General features: G+C 37.5%; 1 protein-coding gene across 1 annotated transcript; it reads left to right on the top strand.

The window, feature by feature from the left end:
- Positions 1-21,473: 21,473 nt before the first annotated feature.
- On the top strand, positions 21,474-22,058 carry LOC131659526 (secreted RxLR effector protein 161-like). The gene has a single exon (XM_058928705.1). The coding sequence runs from the start codon at positions 21,474-21,476 to the stop codon at positions 22,056-22,058; it is 585 nt and encodes a 194-aa protein (XP_058784688.1).
- Positions 22,059-24,756: the final 2,698 nt, after the last annotated feature.

Here is a 24,756-nt window from a genome sequence, read left to right on the forward strand (position 1 = left end):
ACTTCTCACTTAATCACCACCCAATGACCCTTCTACCTAGGTCCTTCCTAGATATGGAATATCTCCATTGCACTCCCAATCATAGCAATGATGTCTAGTAGTCAACACCTCAGCCACTGCATCGACGACCTAATTTCCAACATTCTAAGCACAAAAATAAATACAACTTAGAGTTGCTTCAAAGCTTCCTCCACAAATAATCATGCACTCATTGCTTCACAGCTTCTGAGTGAGTAAAATAAACCTCTTGCCTATAGGCTTCGAGGCACAAATCAATGACCATCCCACAATCCGGGTGGTTCACTTACATGTCTAACCCTAATGGTTACATTTTTTAATAGAATCGGCTAGCTTCTAAACTAGGTTACAAAGCTTCCTATTTATAACCTATTCCAACTGGACTTGGGCCTTCAATCACAGCTTTATTTGCTGTTACAAATCAGCAGAATTCTTCTACTAAAAGAAAGGTCTTTAATCATAAGTTTCCTAAATTGTCTCCATAATTAGAAACTATATGATCTTCAATATTCTGTCTTGATTCTTTTGACCTTTAAATCGAAACAAACTGACATAACAAAGTGTTGCTAAAATTGCTCCACAATATAAGCTCCTAGATATTCTCCACAAATATCTCCATAAAATATGCTCCAAATAACAACAATAAGTTGTTACACTTTTGCAACAGATTCTCCTATAAAATCTTTCCACATTTAGTTTTCTAAATGTTCTCCTTAGATATAGCCCCACATAGGATTCAATGTTTTAGGAATATTTTGTTTATGTTATAACAGAATCCAAACTTTCAGCTCAACTACGATGTCACGACATCTTCTTCGACATCATGTTGTTCCAGATGTTGAAACATTTCAACACAACATGTTTCTCCATTAAATAGAACTTCCACCTGCTTTCTCTTACAAGTTATAATTCTATTTATCCTATCGCTGCTAAATTAGTTTTACCAAACATTAAGCCAATCCTTAAAAGCACTAACAGACCATTTGAAAAGCGGTTTGGTCGGGTTACGGTTTGTCGGGTTATCGGTTTGTGCGGTTCGATTAGATCGGATTACATGACAGCCAAAATAAATTGCATTCTTACACACAAATTTAAAAACTTTTCCTTTTTAGTTTAAGTGCAGAAATGATATAGCAGAAAAATTCATAAATTATAGTCATTCTGATCATCATAATTATACCAAAATTGTACATATTCAGTTTTGAAAATAAAGTTTTCAACTAAGGGTAGTAGTTGTTGAAGCTTAAATAGTGTGCCTGTGTCATCCTTCATAAATAAATTAACATGACAAGCCAAAATAATAACACAACAAAAATCAATTACGATTTCTGTCTATCATCATACTTCCAGCACCTGAGATTAATCTTTAGCATAAAGGCCTCTTCAAGAAATGATTCGTCTTTAGTTGCAAAGTGTTGCACCCCAAAATTGTCGCTACCGCGAAAAATGGATCAGAGTCGCTAGCTGTCGCTACCGCGAAAAATGGATCAGAGTCGCCACTAATATATTTATCCCATCGAGGGAATGGAATACCAGGAAACCTAACTCGAATAAGAACAATGTCTTTCGACTAGAGAATAGGGTACGGGAGTCGGTTACGCAAGGGGAAGGTGCTAGCACCCCTCACGTCCATCGTACTCGATGGTATCCACCTATGCTTGTTTCTATCTAAAGGGTGTATCTATGTCTAAACCTAAATGTGAATGCATGCAAAATAAACACTGGGAAAAGAAGGAATTATTTACAAGTGTGCTCGCTTAGGCCCCGCGACCCAATGCCTACGTATCCCTTACAAGGAATCAGAGCTACCGTAGTTCGGCTCAATAGTTTGCATTTGTTTTGTGTTTTTTAGTTGAACATCGGTTAAGGTCACAATCCACGATGCTCGACCTTTGGAGACTTATACGCCTACTTTTGGACTGGACTTAACTTGTTCTTAAGCAGTAGAATGAACTAGGGTTTGTGTTTTTTATGTAACTACATGATGAACAAAACCCAATACAAGGTTTCGCACCACTTCGTTACTTTGTTTTAATTTGAGCCTTTATTAGGTGTTTTAAGTGTTTTTGGTTGGGTATTTTTTAAGGGGAATTACTTTGCGATTTGAATCACATAAAAATGTATAATGGTAGAGAAACAGATTAGGGAATGAATCCCACTCATTTCTCTCCCATTATATAGTGATCGAGAAACAGATTAGGGAATGAATCCCACTCATTTCTCTCCCAATGAGTGATTGAGAAACATATTAGGGAATAAATCCCACTCATTTCTCTTTCACTATTAGTAAAGTATGATTCGCCTATTTATTTATTAAGTATTTTAAAGTTTGAAAGGAAAAAGAAACGAACAAGGGAGACTAACCTATTTCTCTAACCTAAGTGTTATTCTAATCTAAGTCTAATGTTAACATGGGGACTACATTCTAAAAGGAGCATTAAAATGGTATTAACAAAGAAGGCCAAAAATCTGGCCAAAAACAAGTAACAAAATCACACAACAATTATACAAAAAATAGCATGGAAATGGTACAAAAACATAAAGAAAACGGTTCAAGTATCAGTGCAAAATTAAACTAAAAAAATACTACTATTTTTATGGGTTTTTTATGTGTTAAGGGAATTCTAATTCAAGCCAAAATTATACTAAAAAACCTAAATGCTACTAAGCCTAAACTAGTATTTTTCTTGTTTTTAATCACCTAAAAATCTAACAAAATTTTAATGGATTTATTGTTCATTAGAACCTAAAAAGTAATGAAAAAAAACTATAGGAAAAAAGACCTAATTCTAACAATTTCCTATGGAGTCAGGGGGGTGGAAGCTAAAATCATGGTATGCAGCAAGGAATGGGCGCAAGGCCTGTCAGAAAAGCCCAAGAGATATTTTTTGTTACAGATTTTGCCAAAAAACGTGTATGATTGGGCCAGAGTGGGGGTGAACCAGAAGCAATTTCGGTTGACAAGGCCCAAGGTTTATGAGCCATGGCCTATTGCACTCAAATCTTACCAAATAAAATAAAAGAAATTAAATTAAAATAAAAAAGAAGAAAAAGGGATTAGGTCAAATGTGTGACCTTTGGACTTCTATCGTGAACTTGGCAGGGGATCGAGGTCATAGATCGAGCTAAGGTTTCACATGGTTCGAAGTTCATATCTCGTGCAGGCTTGTTTCTATTGGGGTTTTCAACTGATCATGGAGTGAGGTTCATTTCACTATGCTTGTATCAATTAGTCAGGGTTTCCTCTGGTCCACCTAATTATTTGGAATACGAGCTATTCATCTAAAGCTTCATTAAAAGAGTGTGGATTCGTTCATTTGGGGACGGTATTGATCCACTTTCAATTTTTGAAGACATTTGGCAAAATTTTGACTTTTGGTCGAAGTCAACCATGGACGGTTGACTTTGTGACCAAAATCCATAATGGGTTATCTTGGGTTTTTGTATTATGATGTTTGGTCGAGTTGCAAATTGGAGAATATTTGGAATTGAAGCACTTGGATGGAAGGAGTTCTTTTTAAATTCAATACTAGGGAACTAAATGAATATATCATTTGCAAGTCAAGAAAGATTACATTGTTTGGACTACAGTTTCTAATTTGGTTCAAAGTCATTACAAGTAGGACCATTTGCATCATATACAAAACAGATACACAAAATTTGAAGCTTAAAACATAATGTTTGGATCTTATTCTAAGCCATGTCTTTATTCAACTTCGCCGTGACTTCGTCTACCATGTTGTGACTCCATTTTTAAGTGTTCTTCCACAAGCTTTTGTGACGTACCAATGCATCTCAAGCCACCTGCAAACCTGCAAACACAAGCAACCAGCCAGCTTCTCCACATTCTAGCAGCCCCGCGACCCTGCACAAAAACAGAATCAAATCAAAATCGCTACATTCAAATTCCCACAAGTTCACTACAAAGCACACTCATGATTTCAAACCAGTTTAGCCTATACCATTCACAACACTGCCTAAATTTCAGAACTGCAATACCATACATATTCAAACATACACATTCACTACAAGAAAAAACCATGCTTTCTAACATCTCCCTCTTGTGATGCTTTGGACCATTTCACACAGCCTAACCTCACAAACACAAATCCATCCCATAACAATCATACTACATTCAAACACAATCCATACAATTCACATAAGATCGAAGCATCACCATACAATTTGCAGCAAACACCTCACAAGCACACATACACTAAAAAACAAAAGGGGGAGTCTAGGTCCACATTGAGAAAAACTGAGTTCAGATCATAATACACTAACACTAGCATTCAACAAACCATATAACAAACTTTTCTTAACCCTCAACCAACTTCAGTTCTCATTCAACTAAGCTAACAATTTTCACTAACAGTTTTCACTAACAGAAAAATCAGTTTTTAACATTCTAACCACCTACAACTAATATAACAGATTTCTAACCACCTAACTGACCTCAACCATCTTATAACTAACCTAACATAACTCAAACCGATTCAGTTACTAACCTATAACAGATTCAACAGAAAAAAGAGAAAGGGAACTAACCTTCAACCTCTATAAATCAGACTCCCCTCCAATCGAGAAGGCTCTCTCGATCCATTCTCTCATTTTCACCACCTTCATCTTCATTTCTCATCCACTCCACCATTTTCACTTCACCCTCTCCGCCATTCACACACACTTCATCCACCATTTTCACTCTTCAAACTTCATCTTCCACCTCCTTCAATCTCCCTCCAATCTCTCTGAACTCTCTCTGCTTCACCACCAATTCTTCAACCACCAAAAACTCCACTCTTCAATCTCATCGTCATCATCATCAACAGAAAGAAGCAGATAATCAGAAGAGAGGAAAAATTCTCAGAACAGAAAATGAAAGAGAAAATTGGAAAAGAAACTCACCGAAAAAGATGTAACAAACTCTCTGAATTTTCTCTCTCAATTCGCACTCAATCTTCATCATCTCCTTACCATAGAAACTTCAACAATGTTCAACATCCGAGTCAACTCACAGTGGCCGTGTCATTGCCGCATAAGCTTCATAACAACAAGCTTCATATCACCGTTCATCATCGCGAGCAACACGCATCGAGAGAGAAAAGAGCTTGAGATGGGAAGCGGAGAAATATGGTAACGTAGATTCAGTTCTTCAATCACGGTTTCGAAGGAGCTCCGATCGGAGGTGATAACTTGTGATTCCGGCCGCCATCCTTATGTTCGTTTGAGAAAGAGAAGAGAGCGAGATTGATAACGACGGAGAGAGGAACGGTTGCGGTGTTGCTTTGGATCTTGGTCGAAGAAGAAAGGATCAAATGCGCTGTCGCCGTCTTCGATCGCAAGAGAGACAAAAGAGGAAGCCCCCGCCATTCATAGAGAAGGGAGATTCGTTCAGAATTTCAAGAGGCACAACTATGGTAACCCTAATCCCCTTTTCTTTTATTATTTAATTTCTTTTTTAACAAAAATTGACTCAAAGTAAATTCTGAAAATAAGATATGGGTCTGAACAAAATATCCTTGGCCCATATATGAGTTGCTGATGCACACCCACCTGGCCCGTTACACCTCCGTTTTTGACATAGAGAAAATCTGTAAGAATAAAAAACAAGCTATTGGGCTTCATCCCTTGGGCCTCTGCGCCAGTTTTCTGCCTGCCCCATAGTTTTGAATTGCGCACCCCATGACTTCAAAAACATTAGATTCCAATTTCTTTTTTTAGATTTTTTGTTCAAGTTTTCTTTAGATATTAAAAATATACAAAATCGATACTATTTTGGTAGCCTTTTGTTGATAAAAAAAATGACATAAAATATTAGTTTAGGCTTATTAAAATTTAGGTTTTTAGTACAATTTAGACTTGAATTATAATTCCCTTAACATTAAAAACCCATAAAAATAGTAGTTTTTAGGTTATTTTTTGCACTAATACTTGAATCATGTTCTTTATAATTTTGTATCATTTCCATGCTAGTTGTTGTATAATTGTTGTGTGATTTTGTTATTTGTTTTGGCCATATTTTTGGCCCATTTTTGTTGATATCATTTGTAGCTCTTTTTAGAATCTATTCCACTATCATGTTAACATTAGACTTAGATTAGAACATTAGGCTAGACTTGATTAGTTTAGTCTCCCCCCTTTTCATTTCTTTTTTCTTTTCAACATTAAAACACTAATAAATAAAGATGCGAATCACACCTTACTAAAAGTGGGAGAGAAATGAGTGAGATTTATTCCCTAATCTGTTTCTCAATCACTTAGTGGGAGAGAAATGAGTGGGATTTATTCCCTAATCTGTTTCTCGATCACTACCTAATGGGAGAGAAATGAGTGAGATTCATTCCCAAATCTGTTTCTCGATCATTATACTTTTTATGTGATTCAAATCGCAAAGTAAATTCCCTTAAAAAATACCCAACCAAAAACACTTAAAACACCTAATAAAGGTTCAAAGTAAAACAAAGTGACGAAGTGGTGCGAAACCTTGTATTGGGTTTTGTTCATCATGTAGTTACATAAAAAACACAAACCCAAGTTCATTCTGCTGCTAAGAACAAGTTGAGTCCAGTCCATAATTAGGCGTATAAGTCTCCAAAGGCCGAGCATCGTGGATTGTGACCTTAAGGTCTGTTCAACTAAAAACCACAAAACAAATGGAAACTTTAGAGCCGAACTACGGCGCTCTGATTCCTAAAAAGGATACGTAGGCATCAAGTCGCGGGGCTTGAACGAACACACTTTTAAATAATCCTTCTTTTCCCCGTGTTTATTTGCATTCATTCGCATTTAGGCTTAGACATAGATACACCCTTTAGATAGAAACAAACATAGGTGGATACCATCAAGTACGATGGGCGTGAGGGGTGCTAGTACCTTCCCCTTGCGTAACCGACTCCCGTACCCTATTCTCTGGTCAAAAGACCTTGTTCTTATTTTGAGTTAGGTTTCCTGGTATTCCTTTCCCTTGATGGGATAAATATATTAGTGGCGACTCTGTTCCTTTTTTCACGGTAACGACAGTTGGCGACTTAGCTGGGGATGTGATAGACCTGTGCTGGTCCATTCTTAGCGAGTCGATCCTAGCCTTTATTTGTTTGTTTATTTATTGGGTGCTCCTTTTTTTGTTTATATGTTTACATCCTATATATATATATATATATATATATATATATATATATATATGTTTGTATATACTGTCTATTTTCCTGCTTGCATATCATGTTTACTTTCCGCATGCATGTGGACTATATTATGGGTCCCCGTGGGGACCACATATTTTCTCTGTTTACAGGTTGGGTGGGATGTTCTATGAGGTAAAAGGCCCAATACCCAGGCCAGAGTTGACACATAGGATACCTAGGATAGAGTGGATAGTCATGACGCCAACAGAATGTCAGGTTCTGTTGATTGCGATCATGAGACCCACGACCAGTTGAGATTCGAATGAGATACCATTGTTGGCATGTATTTGCAACAATGGTGGTGTTTCAGGAGAATTGTTAACGCTGGAGACCTTTTGACCTACCTTGACCTAGATTCACCTGTGAGTGGGGTGGGATATACATGACAGGTACCGTTGGTGACTGTTCTGTTCTGATGGTGACTATTGTTCTTATGGTTCTGTGGTACCTATGCCGGACCTTTGATCTCATGACATCTGACTTATACCAGTTATTCAGAGGATTGTATAGTGGTTACTCGGATTATATGGACCTTGATCCCATGCTTTTGCATTGCATAACATCATTACTTTATCCACTTCATTTGTGGGGGATTCTAAAGTCTATTTCCAAAAAATAAAAAAGGAGAAAAAAAAGTAGAAAAAACAAAAAAGATGGAAAAAACAAAAAAAAGAGAAAAGATATTATATGCAAAAAAAAACCTTTGATAAAAGATAAACAAAAAATGTGAAAAGACTTTAGGGTTCCCCATAAATGAAACATGCATTCATAATATCATGCATTTCATGGTTCTATCAAAAGCTTATGGGGGCCCTTTGCATTCAGATTTTGACTTCAACAACAAATTGACTTCTCACCGCTACGTGCTCAAAGATTAATGATGGAACAACTCCGTGAGGACTTAACGCAGATGAGGACAGAAATGGGGATTAACCTGAATCATTGTATGGAGGCTATTCAAGCCCTTGCTTTTAGACATGAAGAATTGAGACAGGTTCTTCAGAGACCGGATGCAAATGTTAATCTCAACACAGGAGAAGGTCTTGTGAATCAGAATGTTAGAAATACTGTTGAGATTCCAATTCCCGTTAAGGAGACTTCACATCATGAGAATAATTCAGAACTTGAAGCCTTCAGGTTCCCGATTGACGAGTTTGACAAAAGGTTCCACCTCCTGGATGAAAGGTTGAAAGCCATGGAAGGTCGTGACTCTATTGATTTAGACGCTGCTGGTTTGTGCCTAGTGCCTGAAATAAAGATCCCTGCTAAGTTCAAAGTCCCCAACTTCGAGAAGTACAAGGGTACCACGTGTCCGATAGCTCATGTCAAGGCATTTTGCAACAAAATGGCTCCTTATGCTGAGAATGACAAGCTATTAATGTATTTCTTTCAGGATAGCCTCAGTGGCACATCTCTTGAGTGGTATAATCAACTCGAAAGAACTGATGTCCAAACTTGGAAAGAACTAGCAGAAGCCTTTGTCAAGCATTACAAGCACAACAGTAACATGGCTCCGACCAGAATGCAACTCCAAGCTTTGACTCAGAAAACTGACGAATCATTCAGAGAATATGCCCGAAGATGGAGAGAATTAGCTGCTAGAGTTCAACCTCCACTCTTAGAGAAAGAGCTCATGGATATGTTCAAGGATGTGATGGAAAGTCCATACTACCAATGTTTGGCTGCATGTAAGGCCTCTGATTTTGCAGAATTGGTTCTCGTCGGAGAACGAATGGAGAATGGTATTAGGAATGGTAATGTCCAAGTTGTTGATACTCCTTCTGAATTCCCTAAGCAAATGGATGAAGAGACCAATGCAGTCACTGATTATGAAGAGGAATCTCCTGATTATCCTCCTGATCATATATCTTGTCATGAAGCAGTAGTAGTAACTCCTGTTTAGGATGACCCACAAATTTGTGCTGCGACTCACAGTCAGCCTCCCACTCAGCTTGTTCAACGGAAGTCTGTTCCATGTGATCAATCAGTTCAATATGTGCCGCAAAGGCGGAATTATCAACAGAATCGTCACCCACAAGGCAGACAGTGACATAGAAGGCCAAAACGAGTGTATGATCCCATTCCTATGACTCGTGATAAGCTGTTTTCTCACTTGATCAATCTTTCCTTGGTAGAACCAAAGCAACCGAAGCCCGTTCGTTTCCCGTATCCTGTGGGATTTGACCCTAATGTTAGTTGTGGCTACCATGCTAGGGCACCTGGTCATTCGATTGAAGACTGTCAACCATTCAAAGATAAGGTTCAAGACCTGATTGATTCCAAGGCTATCACTTTCACACCTGAGGGCCAAAATTGAAGTTCTCTTTTGACTCAGTGGATCGTCTGAAGCAATGAGTCCATACGGAGTCAAGTCTTCTCAACAATGGCATTCATTCAGTCCTCTATTTCATTTTCATTTGTAATCTTTCTTTGTTTGTTTAAGCATTGCTAGCATGTAAAAATTTGTTAATTTTTGAATGAAAATCATGATACATTGTTTATGTTTGTCTTGAAGTAATCCATTCGTTTTCACTCAACAAAAAAAGTGTTTTGGCATTACGATACCAATTTTACTAACCTTTTTCTTAGGCAAAGAGCGGAGGGAGAATGATGACAAAAAATGCAAAATCCCTAATTGTGTGTTTTTGAATAAAACCCTGCTGAGGATGTACATGCATTGTTTCTAATCCCCAAACACCGGAGATATAAGGGAGATAGACCCTCGTTAACCCCTTTGAGCCTTGAAGTAGGAGTTTCTTTCCTGATAAAAAAAAATTAATCTTAACCCTGGGGCAAGGTAGTGTTCATTTAACTTGATCGAGTGTTCAAAACTCGTAAAGGGTATGTATCTAAGGATACAACAATGGTTATCCTTCAAAAGGTTGAGGAAATTCTAAACCGCAACGGTTATGCTTCACCTACCAAGAGGATAAAAGATGGTGATACCACAGTGGTAATACTTCATCAATCATGGAATGAGGCAGTCATAATCACTTCCAACGAATCAAAGACAATGTGAGGTCACACGACTTGTTCAAAAAAAAAAGAGCAAAAAAAGAAATGAGAAAAGAGAGAAAAAAAAGATGCAAGAAAAATGTATCAATAAAAAGAAAAATGATGGTGAAAATAAAGCAAGAACAAAGTCGTGTGATAATGAATCAAAAGAATAAAAGGTGAGCGACTGCCATGTCCGAAAAACCTTATTGATTCCTCGATCGTTTCAAAAATTCCTTGTGAGGGATGAACACTCATGTTGAGTTAACTGAACTTAGGACTGGAGAACATCACGAAGGGGGTGGGTACCAAATAATTTTGAGCCTACAAATCCTTTGTTTCAAAAAACTGTGAACCTAGCCAAGTTACAACCCTTAAAAGTCCTAATTGAAGTAGGGTTTATTTCGAGGACACACTCCGATGAGATAGTGTTTAACTGACTCCCAATGAAGCATAACACATATCTATGTTGGTATCGTATCCCCGCTTAATCTTTCATTCACAAGAGGTGGCCACTTCATTTCATAAAATTTTTATTTAAACTTCAAGACTAGCATAGGCTTTGCATTAGAATTATCATTCTTAGAACTAACATTCTTTTGCATACAAAAAATTTGCTTAAACATCAAGGAAGTTTCCATGATGAGAATCCATGAAAAGCTTAATCATGTCAAAGTAAAAGAACTTGAGAATTCCGTAGAGTAAAAAGCCAATCATCTCAAAGACTGATTATCAAGGGGCATGGCGCCTGAAGGCTTTGTTGAGCATGAGCAATTTGATGTTGTCCTTGATTGGTTACCCTAAAGGGGAAAGTTTGAATACTCTATTGAGCCTGAACAGTTTGAGATTCAAGTGATTGACTATCTTGAGGGGAAGGACATGAATAGTCCTTTGAGCATATGTTGTTTGATTAATTCTCCTAAGGGAAAAATATGAAAAACTCCGTTGAGCATGATAAAGTTGCTTCCATAGCTTGGTTGACTTCAAGGGAAGTGAACTTGAGGATTCTTATAAGATGTACATAATCTGGGGCTGTCACGATGAGGAATCTCTCTCGTGAGTTCAGCCAATCCGGGGGAATCAAATTGAGGCTTGACATCTCAAATCCAATTAATCTGGGTCAACCAAGTCGAGGTTTGACCTCTCAAGCTCACTCAATCTGGGGCAGTCACACCGAGATTCAACAAATCTCTCGAGGATCCATTGTTCAGGAGGGACCATGTCAAATGCTTGAATATGCTGGGGCAGAATTTTCTCAAGTAATTGTGGTGTAAGGATCCTTTCGAGGAAAATGTCTTTGTTAAATCAGATATCTTCACAAGTCAGGAAGCCTGGGGCATAATATTTCGATTTGCTTTGAAGGAACCATCATTCACTTGCAAAATGCGGTTGGCCATCGCTGAGTTGATAAGTATCATAATGCTTTTCCCCAACAAGTTACTCTCCCCAAGCATAGGAGTTTATTTCTCCTAGAAAAGTCACTCCCCGAGTATAGGAGTTTATTTCTCCTGAAAGTTTGGTCCACTCCCCAAGTATAGGAATTTATTTCTCTTCGGAGTTGTTCCAACATGGTTTCCTCATCAGGATTTCCCATTCCCAACATGGTAAAATGAAGGAATCTCCTCAAGCTGAAAATTCCCCAAGCAATGGCACATGGTGAGAAGTCAGAAGTATTCTTCAAGTCAAATAAAAAGTATATCTTGCAAGTTAAAGTCCAACGTCTATTGACACCCCCACAGAGTTCTTAATACTAAGGGGATTCTCCCTGGTGTTTACCTCTCCCGAGGTCAGAGATGAAGTTCGATTGACAAGTCAGTGGAATATTCTCCAAAGGGCCCTCATTATACCCTGCATATAGTAATCATTGCATTCACATTTCATCTACAAAAACGCGTAGCATTTCCATGAATATGGAGCATTACGCCATGGAAAAATTCAAACATGCATCAATGCATAAGCCAAGTTTGTATGTGCTTCAAAGGCACAAAATAATATATCCCCAGAAGAAGTCTCACATTCTCTCTCCAGTGTGGATTGGATACGATGTCTTTCTTCGTCAAGATCATTGTCTCTGTGGTTATTTCCCGTTTGTCAAGTTCAATCGTTTGGATGATCCATACTTGGTGTGTGGCAATTCGAATGATTGTTACTCTTGTGGAATTACACCCCGCCTTTCGGCCTGTGGGATCCATGTAGTTCTTATGCTTCGCGAGCATCAATGTTTCCTTGCAAACCCAGTGTTTAATAACATCCCCAATAAAGTCTAGTCATTACTGGTTTTCTTCGGTCAAGTCCAATGATTATTGGCATCTCTTTCAAGTCCCGTGGTTATGGGAATCCTTCGGTCGGGTCTAGTGTTGACTAGTCCTCCCCGTTCAAGTCCGGTGGTTATCGGCATACCCCTTCAGATCCAGTTGAGATTTCAACCGTTGAGTTGTGAATCCTTTGTTTTCTGACCTCGAGTCGTGAGTTTCTGACCTTTTGTCGTGAAGATTCCAACCGTTGAGTTGTGAGTCCTTTGTTTTCCGACCTCGAGTCGTGAGTTTCCGACCTTTTTTCGTGAAGATTCTAACCGTTGAGTTGTGAGTCCTTTGTTTTCCGACCTCGAGTCGTGAGTTTTCGACTTTTAGTCGTGAGTGTTCCAACCGTTGAGTTGAGTTATGAGTTTCCGACTTTTAGTCGGGAGTTTTCCAACCTTTGATTTGAGAGTTTTGAGATTCCAACCGTTGAGTTGTGAGTTTTGGGTTTCCGACCTCGAGTCGTGAGTCTTTCAATCGTTGAGTTATAAGTTCTGAGTTTCCGACTTTTAGTCGTGAGTTTTCCAACTGTTGATTTGAGAGTTCTGAGATTCCATCCGTTGAGTTGTGAGTTTTGGGTTTCCGACCTCGAGTCGTGAGTCTTTCAATCTTTGAGTTGTGAGTTCTAAGTTTCCGACTTCGAGTCGTGAGTGTCCCAACCTTCGTGTTATGGACGTTTGTCATATACTCCCCAAAAAAAGTGTCATGCGAATATCACATTGTTACTTGTCGAAGCTTGTTAAGAGGAGGCATCCAAAAAAATAATACAACCATCTGTTACTTGGAGCGCAAATTTTCTGGTTCTCTTGGGTATTTAATCTTCTTCTACCTCGAATGTTTGAAAGGCTAGCGCCAATCACACCTTCAGGTTTAAGACGATTAAATAGGGACACAAAGACCAATTCAGCTGCAATATGTTAACGGAATCAAAAAAACAGTTAAAACACGATGATCACAACATGTACATACTAAGTTGAAGTGTTGGGGTTAACTATGCACAACAAATCAGGTAATTTATTGGGGATGAATATAACTACATATGATTAATTTCTGAGTGTTATTTTGAAGCAATAATGAACATGTTTCAGGGGATAAGAAATCACCACTTCTAAAACACCCCACCTTTGAAAAGAAAATGAAAATCTCAACCTTGGAAATAAATATCCTACCTATTAATAGATTCGAGGAAACAGGCACATTCAAGCTTTGTCTCTCGCTCATTAGCATCTTTGCACGACCAATAGCAACTTCACCAAGTATCACTGAAACACGACCAATGATCAGAATCAAAAACAGAAGTTAAAAGAGTTTGAAGAGAATTAAATAAGCACTCTATTCATTTACAAAGTTTAAATAGTAATACCTCACAACACAATATGCTCAAACTTTAAACAAACTTCAAAACATGTATCTTTTGTTGCCACAAAAGGGAGCAAGCTCCTTCATATGTTCCCCTTGCAAACAACCACATTCACATATACACACTACAACCTACTTTAAAAAAACGACAAGCATGTTGAATAAACTTAAATGTTGCATTGGGTAGCGGAAATGGTAGATTCCCTTGGGCAGTGAATAGTTATATTCTTCTAGGAACTATCAGATAATTAGTGTTGCAGTATTTTATATCTTATCCTTGGTCTCTATATAAAGACCTCTTGTAACTCATTCTAAATACTTTTGCAAGTCAATATCAATATAAGAAAGAAATCTATTTCCTTCAAATTGGTATCAGAGCGCATGACAAATATGATGAGTCAAATGCCACTGCCTCAATTATCAAAATAAAATTATGAATACTGGAGCATCCAGATGAAGGCACTACTTGGATCGTTAGACGTATGGGAAGTAGTAGATGATGGGTTTGAAGAACCAGAAAACACGACGGGAAATACAGCAACCCAGAACAAAGAGTTGAAAGAGACGCGGTCGAAAGACAAAACAACGTTATACATGTTGTTTAGAGCTGTAGACGAGTCAGGATTTGAAAAGATTACTGGTTCAACTACGTCAAAGGAAGCATGGGACACTTTAGAAAAGGCGTTCAAAGGAGCAGATAGAGTCAAACAAGTTCGATTACAAACTCTTCGAGGAGAATTAGAAAGAATGAAGATGAAGGAGTCAAAGTCCGTGTCAGACTACATCATGCGTGTACAAACAGTTGTAAACCAACTGAAACGAAATGGAGAAGCAATGACCAATACTCGTGTTATCGAAAAAATCCTAAGATCTTTGACAAACAAATTCGAAAACATAATATGTGCAATAGAAGAGTCGAAGGATCTCTGGACAATAACTGTCGAAGAGGTCACTGGTTCACTTGAGGCACATGAATAACGCAAAATACAGAGGAAAGAGGAGACAATTGATAATGCAGATATAACCAAGGAATCCATTAGAGACAAAAAGGCACTCTTCTCTCAAATATGGGGTGGGAGAGGACGTGGCCGTGGAGGTCGAGATGGTGGTCGAAGCTATCAGAATTGGCAGGCTAGAGGACGTGGCCAGAGAGGTGGTAGTTCAAACTACTCCAACATCGAATGCTACAAATGTAACAAACAGGGGCATTATGCAAAGGACTGCAACTCCTACAGTTGCTATAACTGTGGTAAAGGAGGACATCTTGCAAAAGATTGTCGACTCATATGAAAGGTAGAAGAGACAACAATTTAGTCATTGAAACATAATCGAATGAAGGATTTCTATTGATGACTCAAAAGGAGGTAAGCAAAGAGAATGACACTATGTGGTATCTTGACTCAGGGGCAAGCAATCATATGTGTGGTCACAAATATCTATTCAAAGAAATGAAAAAGATTGAAGATGGTCATGTATCTTTTGGAGATGCATTGAAGGTGAAGGTCAAAGGCAAAGGAACAATTTGTTACTTGCAGAAGGATGATTTTCTTGGGTCAATTCAAGATATCTATTATGTGCCAGATCTCAAAGCAAATATTTTGAGTTTGGGATAACTCACAGAGAAGGGTTGTAATACGGTGGGAGAACTGACTTTTAAGAAATGTTGTGGATAGGCAAGAGTCGCCACCGACTTTTATTTTATCCAATATATAGAAAGGCTAAAAGAACAGAAAAAAACTTTTTTAAAAGACTTTGAGTTCGGGGGCTAAGTTATACAAAGGGAAGGTACGAGCACCCTTTGTATCCATGGTTATCTATGGGCTCTTAATTGCTTAGGTCACTTGTTTGTTTGAATTGTTTGAAAGGGTGTCGTGTGTGAATTGAAAATATTTGAATAAGGACTTTAGCTCATAGAATAAGCATAGCCTTTTTGAATTGATTTGAAAAGGGTGTGAAAAGTAATTTGAAAGTTTGAATGTGGAGCAAGCATTTAAGAGCACCTACTCTAAGATTGTCTTTCTTGTTCTTTAAGTTTTCGTTTGAAAGGGCTATCCATACAATAAAGAGGGTAGGTAGTCCTTTCATTGGATGTGCGGGTCATCGAGGGTTATCGTTCGCCATAAGACTGTCCCTACCATAAAGAGGGCAGGTAATCTTAAGGAAGGATATAATAGTCATTTAGGCAACAGTAAGGATACCTTAGCAATCGAAGGGACTATCACCATTTAATCGAGGGACGAGATCATATTTATCGTAGGCAACTTGAAAGGACTATGATCTTTTATCGGAGGGACATGGTGATTTGAATCGAAGGCAGCATATGCTAAGGTATCCCTACGCTCGAAGGGACATGACTATTTTATTCTAAAGGCAACAGAAGAGAGGATTACCTTAAAGGTGGATGTGTGCAACAATCACGTGATCATATTCAGATATTTATCTTGAATTAGTGAGCTACGTTCAATTAATTATCTTGCACTCCCTATTTACTAACCATGCAGTTTAATATATACAGAAATTTAAAATAGTTTATGGGTGCGGAAAGTAAAAAAACGAGAAAGTTAAGGCCCTAATTACTATTACATCAAAATTGAAATAGCGACCTATACACCTTCTAGAATTTAAATGACAGAAATTAAATAATTAAATAAATGGCATAATTAAATAAAGGCAGAATTTAAATGACATAGATTAAAAATTAAAACACGCATGCGACAATCATAGAGTGGAGATGAGAAAGAAGATCGCGAGAAATTGGAGTTTTCAAAAAGTTAATGTTAATTGAAATATAAAATTATCCTAAAACTAAAGAAATATTTTAACTTAATTAACTATGTGCAATTAAATTTTAAATTAAAAATTAATCCTAAATCTAAATTAACTAAAATAATTACTAATCCTGAAATTAACTAAGACCTAATTATTAGATTAATTAAAATTATTAAATTAATTAAAACCTAAATCTATATCTTTTGTATTTTAAATGGTTGATTTTAATTAATTAAGAAAACATAATCTAAATAAGTTAATACTACTACTAATAATAATAACATATAAACTAAAAGAAAATAAAAGTGAGAAAGGGAGAAAAAATGAATTGGACCTGGGGGGTGTGATCTGAGAGAGGGATGGATGGCAAAGGATCCAACCCAATGTTGAAGGAGCCTAGGGGGAGCGCTCGATTATGTGTGAAGATCTCCTGCTGGTATACCATGAGGACGTACTTGTGGGATCCTTGGATCTCGTTTGTTGAGCATCCATTGGCTGAGCAGTGCTGGTGCATCGTGCACTCATACAGACTGGTTGCGTAGAAACTGGGAACAACCATTATTAAAGAAAAAGGAAGAAGCAAAACTGAAGCCAGTGGGGATCAAACCCCCGTTTTACAATTTCAACAACGTAACTCCTGCCAAACACGCTGCACCTTTTAGTCGCTAATAAATCAAAATGCAAATTTTATTAATATGTTAATAAATATTAAACTGAAAATTCAAAGAGTAGTCAAAAGTGGGCCCAGGGAGCGCGCTGTCCAATTGGAACAGAGAGAGAAGGTCGTTGAACCTTTGACTGTCCAATGAGATCAGCACAAGCATGAGGAGAGAGATTGTTTCTGTTGACGGACGAATGAAATTAGAAAACATTGCCACGCATGCAAGGGCCAAGGATCGCTGCTACTATTCATCGTCTTCTTCCGCATACCTGCGTAATTTCTTGTGAGCGTGGCTGCGACCTTACTTGCGGATTTTTCCGCAGGTATCTTTCTTTTTTATGAAACCTGCAAAATCAAGGTCGAACAAAAACCATGGCTGCCCAGATCTATGAACTAAGACCCGACGAATTCAATGGCGGTGTTAGTTTGTCTAAAAACCCCTGCAAGTACGAATACAAACAACAAGTTCCTTGGTGCCCTAACAATGGCACCATGCATTTCAGGCCCCAAAGCTTCCCATTGATGGTTTAAATCTTCTCTAAAACATTCCATAAACTCAAAAGAATCGTTAAATCACAGGAAATCGCATTGGTTTATGAAATACAAGTAATACGAAATATGCATGAACATGGAGATTGTAAAATTCGAGTTATAAATGCTGTTACATGTTATAAAACACTTGGACCTATTCTATAATACTTGGTGAGTGGAATAGAACAAGTTTTTGGCTTCGAGATTGCTTGGAAGGAACCCCACGAGTTTGCCCTAGTTCTTGATAGTTTTTTGCACTCTTGAACCCTTGTTATTGTCTCTCCATTTCGTCCCCTTATGACTTGAATAATATGAGTATATATAGAGAATGATTTTAGGGTTACAAGTTTGGAGAGAATCAAATAAAATCATGTGTTTTGATGGTGAGAAATTTGATTGAAATTTAATTGAAATTTTACTATTTTTGGGTCCAATCTTGTTCACTCAATATCCCACGAATTTATACTGATTTATTATGATTTTGAGACTCAATATTAGATGCCAAAATAATCTCCTCCATCCCTTTAATATTTCTCATCATTTTATTAGATTTAATTTGAATTTTAAATGAATAAAATCAAATATAAATGAAATAAAATCATGAAATAAATTTTATATGACCAATGGGCCTCCCTCAAGCTCAAAATCACGTGGAAATTCCAAGTCTTAAGGCCCAATCCTCAAAAATATGAAATAAGCAACTTAGGGTTTCAAGCCTTTCTCAAAAATCGACCAACTTGTACCAAGCGTATATCTCTCATTTTTTAAGGTATGAAAGTGTTCTAGGACTTTTTGGAAAGCCCAATATGTCCTCTACAATCCAATTTGGAACATATTCTTCATTTGGATATTTTATCTTGATGATATGGCCCTTGACAAAAAACAGCTTTTTGCAAGCTTCTAGAAGGACCTGTAATGTTTTAAGTTATATTTCATACGCGGAAGCATTTCTTGACCTTGAGTCCAACATCAAAGTTGTAGAGAATGAAATTTCCTTGAGAATAGGCTTTGGTTGGGGAATTTCTGATAAAGTATGAAAGAGATATGATCAGTCAAAGTTGGGTTGACTTTTTCCTATAAACCCTAATTTAGTAACTTGGACATTTGTGGATTTCTGATCTTTCCTTGATGAATCATGATCAAAACTTGATCAAATTATGAATGTGACTTCAAGATATTGACGTTGACGAAAATTAAGAGTTTTGACTGTAAGTTGACCATAGTTGACTTTTAGGTCCAATTGGTCGACTATTGACCATTTGAGCAGTTGACTGAGCAATCTTATGAATCAGAGCTTGAAACTTGGCATGAGGACCCTTTGAAGCATATGAGAGGCCACGGGATCCATTTGAGGTCTTAGAACTTGATTCGATCTTTGAGAGAAGCTAAACCCTAATTGTGGGTTGATTGCTTAGGAGAGAGATAGTTAGGTTTATTTCTTAGTACTTGAGCCAAAATATTTTGAAATATGATGGGAAAATTTTGGGGTATGACAAGTGTTATTCTATATTCATGAAGGATCGAATACTGCATCTGAATGATAAATCAGGGAACATGATTGCTCAATTCAAAATGGAAGGAAATCGAATGTACAAACTGAATCTGAGAAGCGTTCGAGGAAAATGTCTTAAAACTAATATCGAAGACCAGGCGACCTTATGGCATATGCGGTTTGGTCATCTACATCATGTTGGGCTTAAGAGATTATCAAAGAAAAACATGGTGCATGGACTACCTAACATGGAATATGAAGGAAAATTTTGTGAAGAATGTATACTTGGTAAGCAAACGAGAACTTATTTTCCAAATAAGGCATAATATTAGGCTAAGCACATCCTTGAATTAATTCACACTGATATTTGTGGACCAATCACTCCAGAATCCTTTAGCGGATAAAGGTATTTCATCTATTTCATTGATGATTTCTCAAGGAAGACTTGGGTCTATTTCTTGAAAGAAAAATCCGAAGCATTCGACGCATTTAAGAAGTTTAAAGCAATGGTGGAGAAGGCAACTGATCGACATATCAAAACCCTTCGATCTGATATAGGTAGAGAGTATACCTCGATAGCCTTTATGAAGTACTGTGAAGAGCAAGGAATAAATAGATTTCTAACTGCAGCATACTCACCTCAACAAAATGGGGTTGCTGAAAGGAAGAATCGAACAGTCCTTGACATGGTTCGCTCAATGCTTAAGAGCAAAAATATGTCAAAGGAATTTTGGGCAGAAGCTGTGCAGTGTGCATCTATGTTCAGAATAGATGTCCACATTCGAAGATGGGAGATCAAACACCACAAGAAGCCTGGAATGGACAGAAGCCGACTGTATCTCACTTTAGAGTATTTGGTAGTGTTGCTTATGCACATGTGCCAGATTAACAAAGAACGAAACTTGAAGACAAGAGCCAAAAGTACATACTAGTTGGGTATGATGAGAAAACAAAAGGATATAGGCTATTCGATCCCATAAGCAAAAAGGTGATAGTGAGTAGAGACGTTCGAGTAAACGAAGCAAGCATATGGGACTGGAACAATTCGACAGAAGCTGTATTTGAAACTGGAGAACCATCAGTCACTATACCAACAAGAATTTTGACAAATCCTGAAGACTCTGACAATGAAGATGAACTCTCACAACCAAGAATGCAAAGTTTGCAAAAGCTATATGACAACACAGAAGAAGTACACCTTGTATGTCTGCTGGCAGATTATGAAAACATCAGTTTCGAAGAAGCAAGGAGATATGAAAATTGGAAGAATGCCATGAACGAAGAAATCAAGGCAATTTAACATAACAATACTTGGGAACTAGTAGACTTACCAGAAGGAAGTCGAACCATCAGTGTGAAGTGGGTGTTCAAGAAAAAGATGAATGCACAAGGCAAAGTCAAAAGATACAAGGCACGACTTGTGGCAAAAGGATACAAGCAGAAAGCAGGAATTGATTATGACGAAGTGTTTGCACCTGTTGCAAGAATGGAGACAATTCGACTGCTCATTTTTCAAGCTGCTCAATTCAAATGGCCAATATTCCAAATGGATGTGAAATCAGCATTTATGAATGGTGTGCTCGAAGAAGAAGTTTATGTTGAACAACCACAAGGATACACGAAAGTCAAAAATGAAGGAAAGTGTTAAAACTTAAGAAATCACTTTATGGGCTAAAGCATGCACCACGAGCGTGGAAATACACACATTGATACTTACTTCATGGAGAATGGTTTTCAACAATGTCCATATGAACATGCTCTATGTGTCAAGAAGGATAAAGAAAATATACTTCTTGTTGCCCTCTACGTCGACGACCTAATTTTCTTGGGAAACAATGATGAAATGATTGAGAATTCAAAGGAACAATGACACGTGAATTTAAAATGACAGATTTAGGGTTGATGGGTTTCTTTCTTGGTCTGGAAGTTCGACAAGAAGAAATTGGAATTTTTGTCTCACAAGAAAAATATGCAAAATATATCCTGAAGAGATTTAAAATGGAAGGCTGCAATCCAATCTCAACTCCAATGGAACCCGGAGCCAACCTTCAAAATTTGATGGGGGAGAACATGTCGAAGCAAACAAATTTTGAAGCTTGGTTAGAAGTCTACGATACCTCACATGCACGAGACCAGACCTTTCGCTGAGTGTTGGAATTATAAGTCGATTTATGGAAGAACCAGTATACACACATTGGAAGGCTTTGAAAAGAATTCTTCGTTACCCCCAAGGAACTGTGTCACTTGGAATGTTTTACTCAAGAGCAGAAGATTACAAGCTGATGGGCTACTCCGACAGCGATTGGTATGGAGATATAGACGATCGAAAGAGTACATCAGGATATGTATTTTTCATGGGGAATACAACTTTCACCTGGCTCTCAAGGAAGCAACCAATTGTAACACTATCGACATGCGAAGCAGAGTACGTGGCATCATCTTGGTGTGTATGCCATGCTATATGGCTTAGAAGACTGTTAAGCAAATTGGAGCAGAGGCAGGAAAATGCAACAACAGTGCAAGTCGACAACAAATCAGCAATCGAACTGGTAAAGAACCCAGTGAACAATGAACGAAGCAAACACATCGACGTTCGTTACCACTTCATTCGAGAACATGTAAAGAATGGAAGCGTCAAACTAATGCATGTGGCAAGCAAGGACCAAGCTGCGGACATCCTCACAAAATCATTATCGAAAGAGCTATTCGGCAGAGGGAAAAAGATGCTAGGAATGATGGATCGAAAAAGCATTTAAGTTTTTGGGGGAGTTTTGTTAGATAAACTTAAATGCTGTATTGGGTAGCGGAAAGGGTAGATTCCCTTGGGCAGTGAATAGTTATATTCTTCTAGGAACTATCAGATAATTAATGTTGCAGTATTTTATATCTTATCCTTGTGTAGCAACCTGCCTTAAAATTGAAAGGTTTAAAGTCGCCACCTATTCTGAAGGGCGAATAGGAAACTCTATGCAGTTTAAAGATTCAGGGTAAGTTATTATAATCAGGTTGAGGGAAGGTGTTAGGCACCCTCAACCCTTTCTTAAAGGTTACATTGTAAAATAAAGGTTTATGGCAAGGTTATAAAGAAAGGTGACAGAAAGTAATAAGGTTAATAAGCAAATATTATGAACATGATTAGAGTTTTGAGGAGGGGGACTCGCCTTGTTACCAAGTGCCTACGTATCTCCTTAGGGAGAATCAGAGTCAACGTAGTTCGGGTACAGGGTTGTACGCCTTAGAATTAGAATTTGATTTGATATGGTTTGAAGTTGTTTTAAAGGCTTTTTGAGTGGCCTATCATAGTTTTGAATTTGATTTGAAGATGAAAGTGTTTTGAAGTTTGGCGTACAACCCTGATTTGATGTGTTACCGTTAGATGCGATGATCAATAGATTTGATCATTATAGTTAACGGATTATACGGGGTATTGCTGGTTACTCTTACCGATAGATTCGATCGTCGCGGGCAGCAAATAAAGTGTATTGAATTATGTGTTTTATCATTTTATTATTTTATCTCTCGTCATTGCGACTAATAGATATAGTCGGGTCGAGGAGAGAATTAAACCAGAATTAGTTAAATTTATATTAACAAATAAATTAAATTGATCAAAAATTATTTCTCGTCTAATGCGACTAATAGGTATAGTCGGTTCGGGGAGAAAATTAAATTAAATGATAAAAAAAACAAACAATTAAATAATTAAGGTTTTTTACAAAAATAATTAATTAAACTTTTTATTTTACACAAGGGGGGTGTATATTACTAAAGGGGTAGCAATTTGAGGGTGTGTAGATAGCAAGGATTTAGGCCCATTAAAAATGTTCAGTCCGCCTGATTCAATGTGACGAAGGCGCAAGATTATGGTGTGTGTTTAGATCTGGGAGCGTTGGATTTAGATCCGATCTAATCATACGGTTTACACGTAAGGGTAATGAGGAATGTAACGAGGACGTGCACGTATGGAATCATGTTCCTTATGCAAAATGTGTGGCCATAGGGAGGCCACGCGTCATCCTCCTCAGCACACGTGTTTAACCATAAAACGCAGCAGTTGCCCCCCTACGCTTCTTTTCCTTTTCATTTTCTCTCTCTAAGTTCTCTCTCCCTTCTCTCAACAATATCAAGAACAAGTTGAGCCCACCACCTCATCAACCTAGAACACCTCCCTAATCCGCCCTTAGCTCCGCCGCAAAACCCAGTTCCCGGTTGATCTTCAACCGGAGAACTCAAACCCTCAACGCATTCTAACCAGAAACCCCAAAAACACATGAACTAGAGCAATACTTACGAACCCTAAACCCCCAAATATGAACCCTAATCACCTAATCAAGCCCAGATTTCACAAACAAACAACACATCAACATGCAACCAAACAAATCCTAAGCTAAGCGTTATAAGATCTCACCTTTTGTCTTGTATTCAGGATCGTGTAAGCTCCTAATCCTTTCGCTAATCCCTCTCTTTCTCTCCGTTTGCAGGTACGAAGAATGCTTGAAGATCCAAGTGCTAAGAGTGGTGGCGCAAGGGCTTATTTTCCAGAAAATTACGAATGCCTTCTACTATTTCTTTCTTTTTCTTTTATAGACTTAGGTTAGATTTTAATTAGGAAAACTTAGATTAGATTGATTTAGGTTTGCAGATTTGATTGTTATTCGATCTGTTTGTAATTGATTCAATTTTTTAATGAAAATTTGATTCGATTATGTTAAGATTTGATTTAATTATCTGAAGATTTGAATGTGTTGATTCACTGAAGATTTCTGGGCCTGGGCATTTGATTGAAGCTAGGGTTCTTGTTGAGGCTGCAGCGGTGCAGAGGGAACCTAGGGTTCGTGTGAGGGATGATGAACAGGACCCGGGTCGGTTTGACCCGGTCCAACACCCTAGCCTACGTGTGAAGACCGACCCATTACTCAATCCGGTTCACTTTGGCCCAAAGACTGATCCATCAACCTTTAATCAATTAACTAATTATGTTAATAATTTGGTTAATAACACTAATAATAATTAACAATAATACTGGTTAGTAACATAATTATCCTAAATATCTAAAATAATCCAATTTAATTATAAATTTTAAATAATAATAAAACAATAATCCTAAACTAATCAAACGATATTTATTTGATACTAATGGTCCTAATACAAATCTTAATTAATAGTTTAAAATTAATATTACTGATAATCCTATAATTAGTAAATAATAATACTTATTTGGTGAAAAAATAAAAAAGATAATAAAATGATTAAATGATGAGATAAATGGGCCCAAAACAAATTGGATCCCAAATACTTGCTACCCACACCTCATTTTATTTTAATCAATTTATAAGGGGATTTTATAAGAGATCGAGTTTAACAATAGATATATTAAACCATATGGCCCTTAATTTTTAACGCCCTTAATAAATTGACAGATGCAAATTATATCGGGTAAATTTTGGGGTATGA

This window comes from Vicia villosa, linkage group LG3 (assembly GCF_029867415.1).
Source record: "Vicia villosa cultivar HV-30 ecotype Madison, WI linkage group LG3, Vvil1.0, whole genome shotgun sequence".
Taxonomy (NCBI): domain Eukaryota; kingdom Viridiplantae; phylum Streptophyta; class Magnoliopsida; order Fabales; family Fabaceae; genus Vicia; species Vicia villosa.

Bases quoted from the DNA above. Each gene is read 5' to 3' on its own strand.
- LOC131659526 (XM_058928705.1), top strand. From the start codon at position 21,474: ATGGAAGAACCAGTATACACACATTGGAAGGCTTTGAAAAGAATTCTT.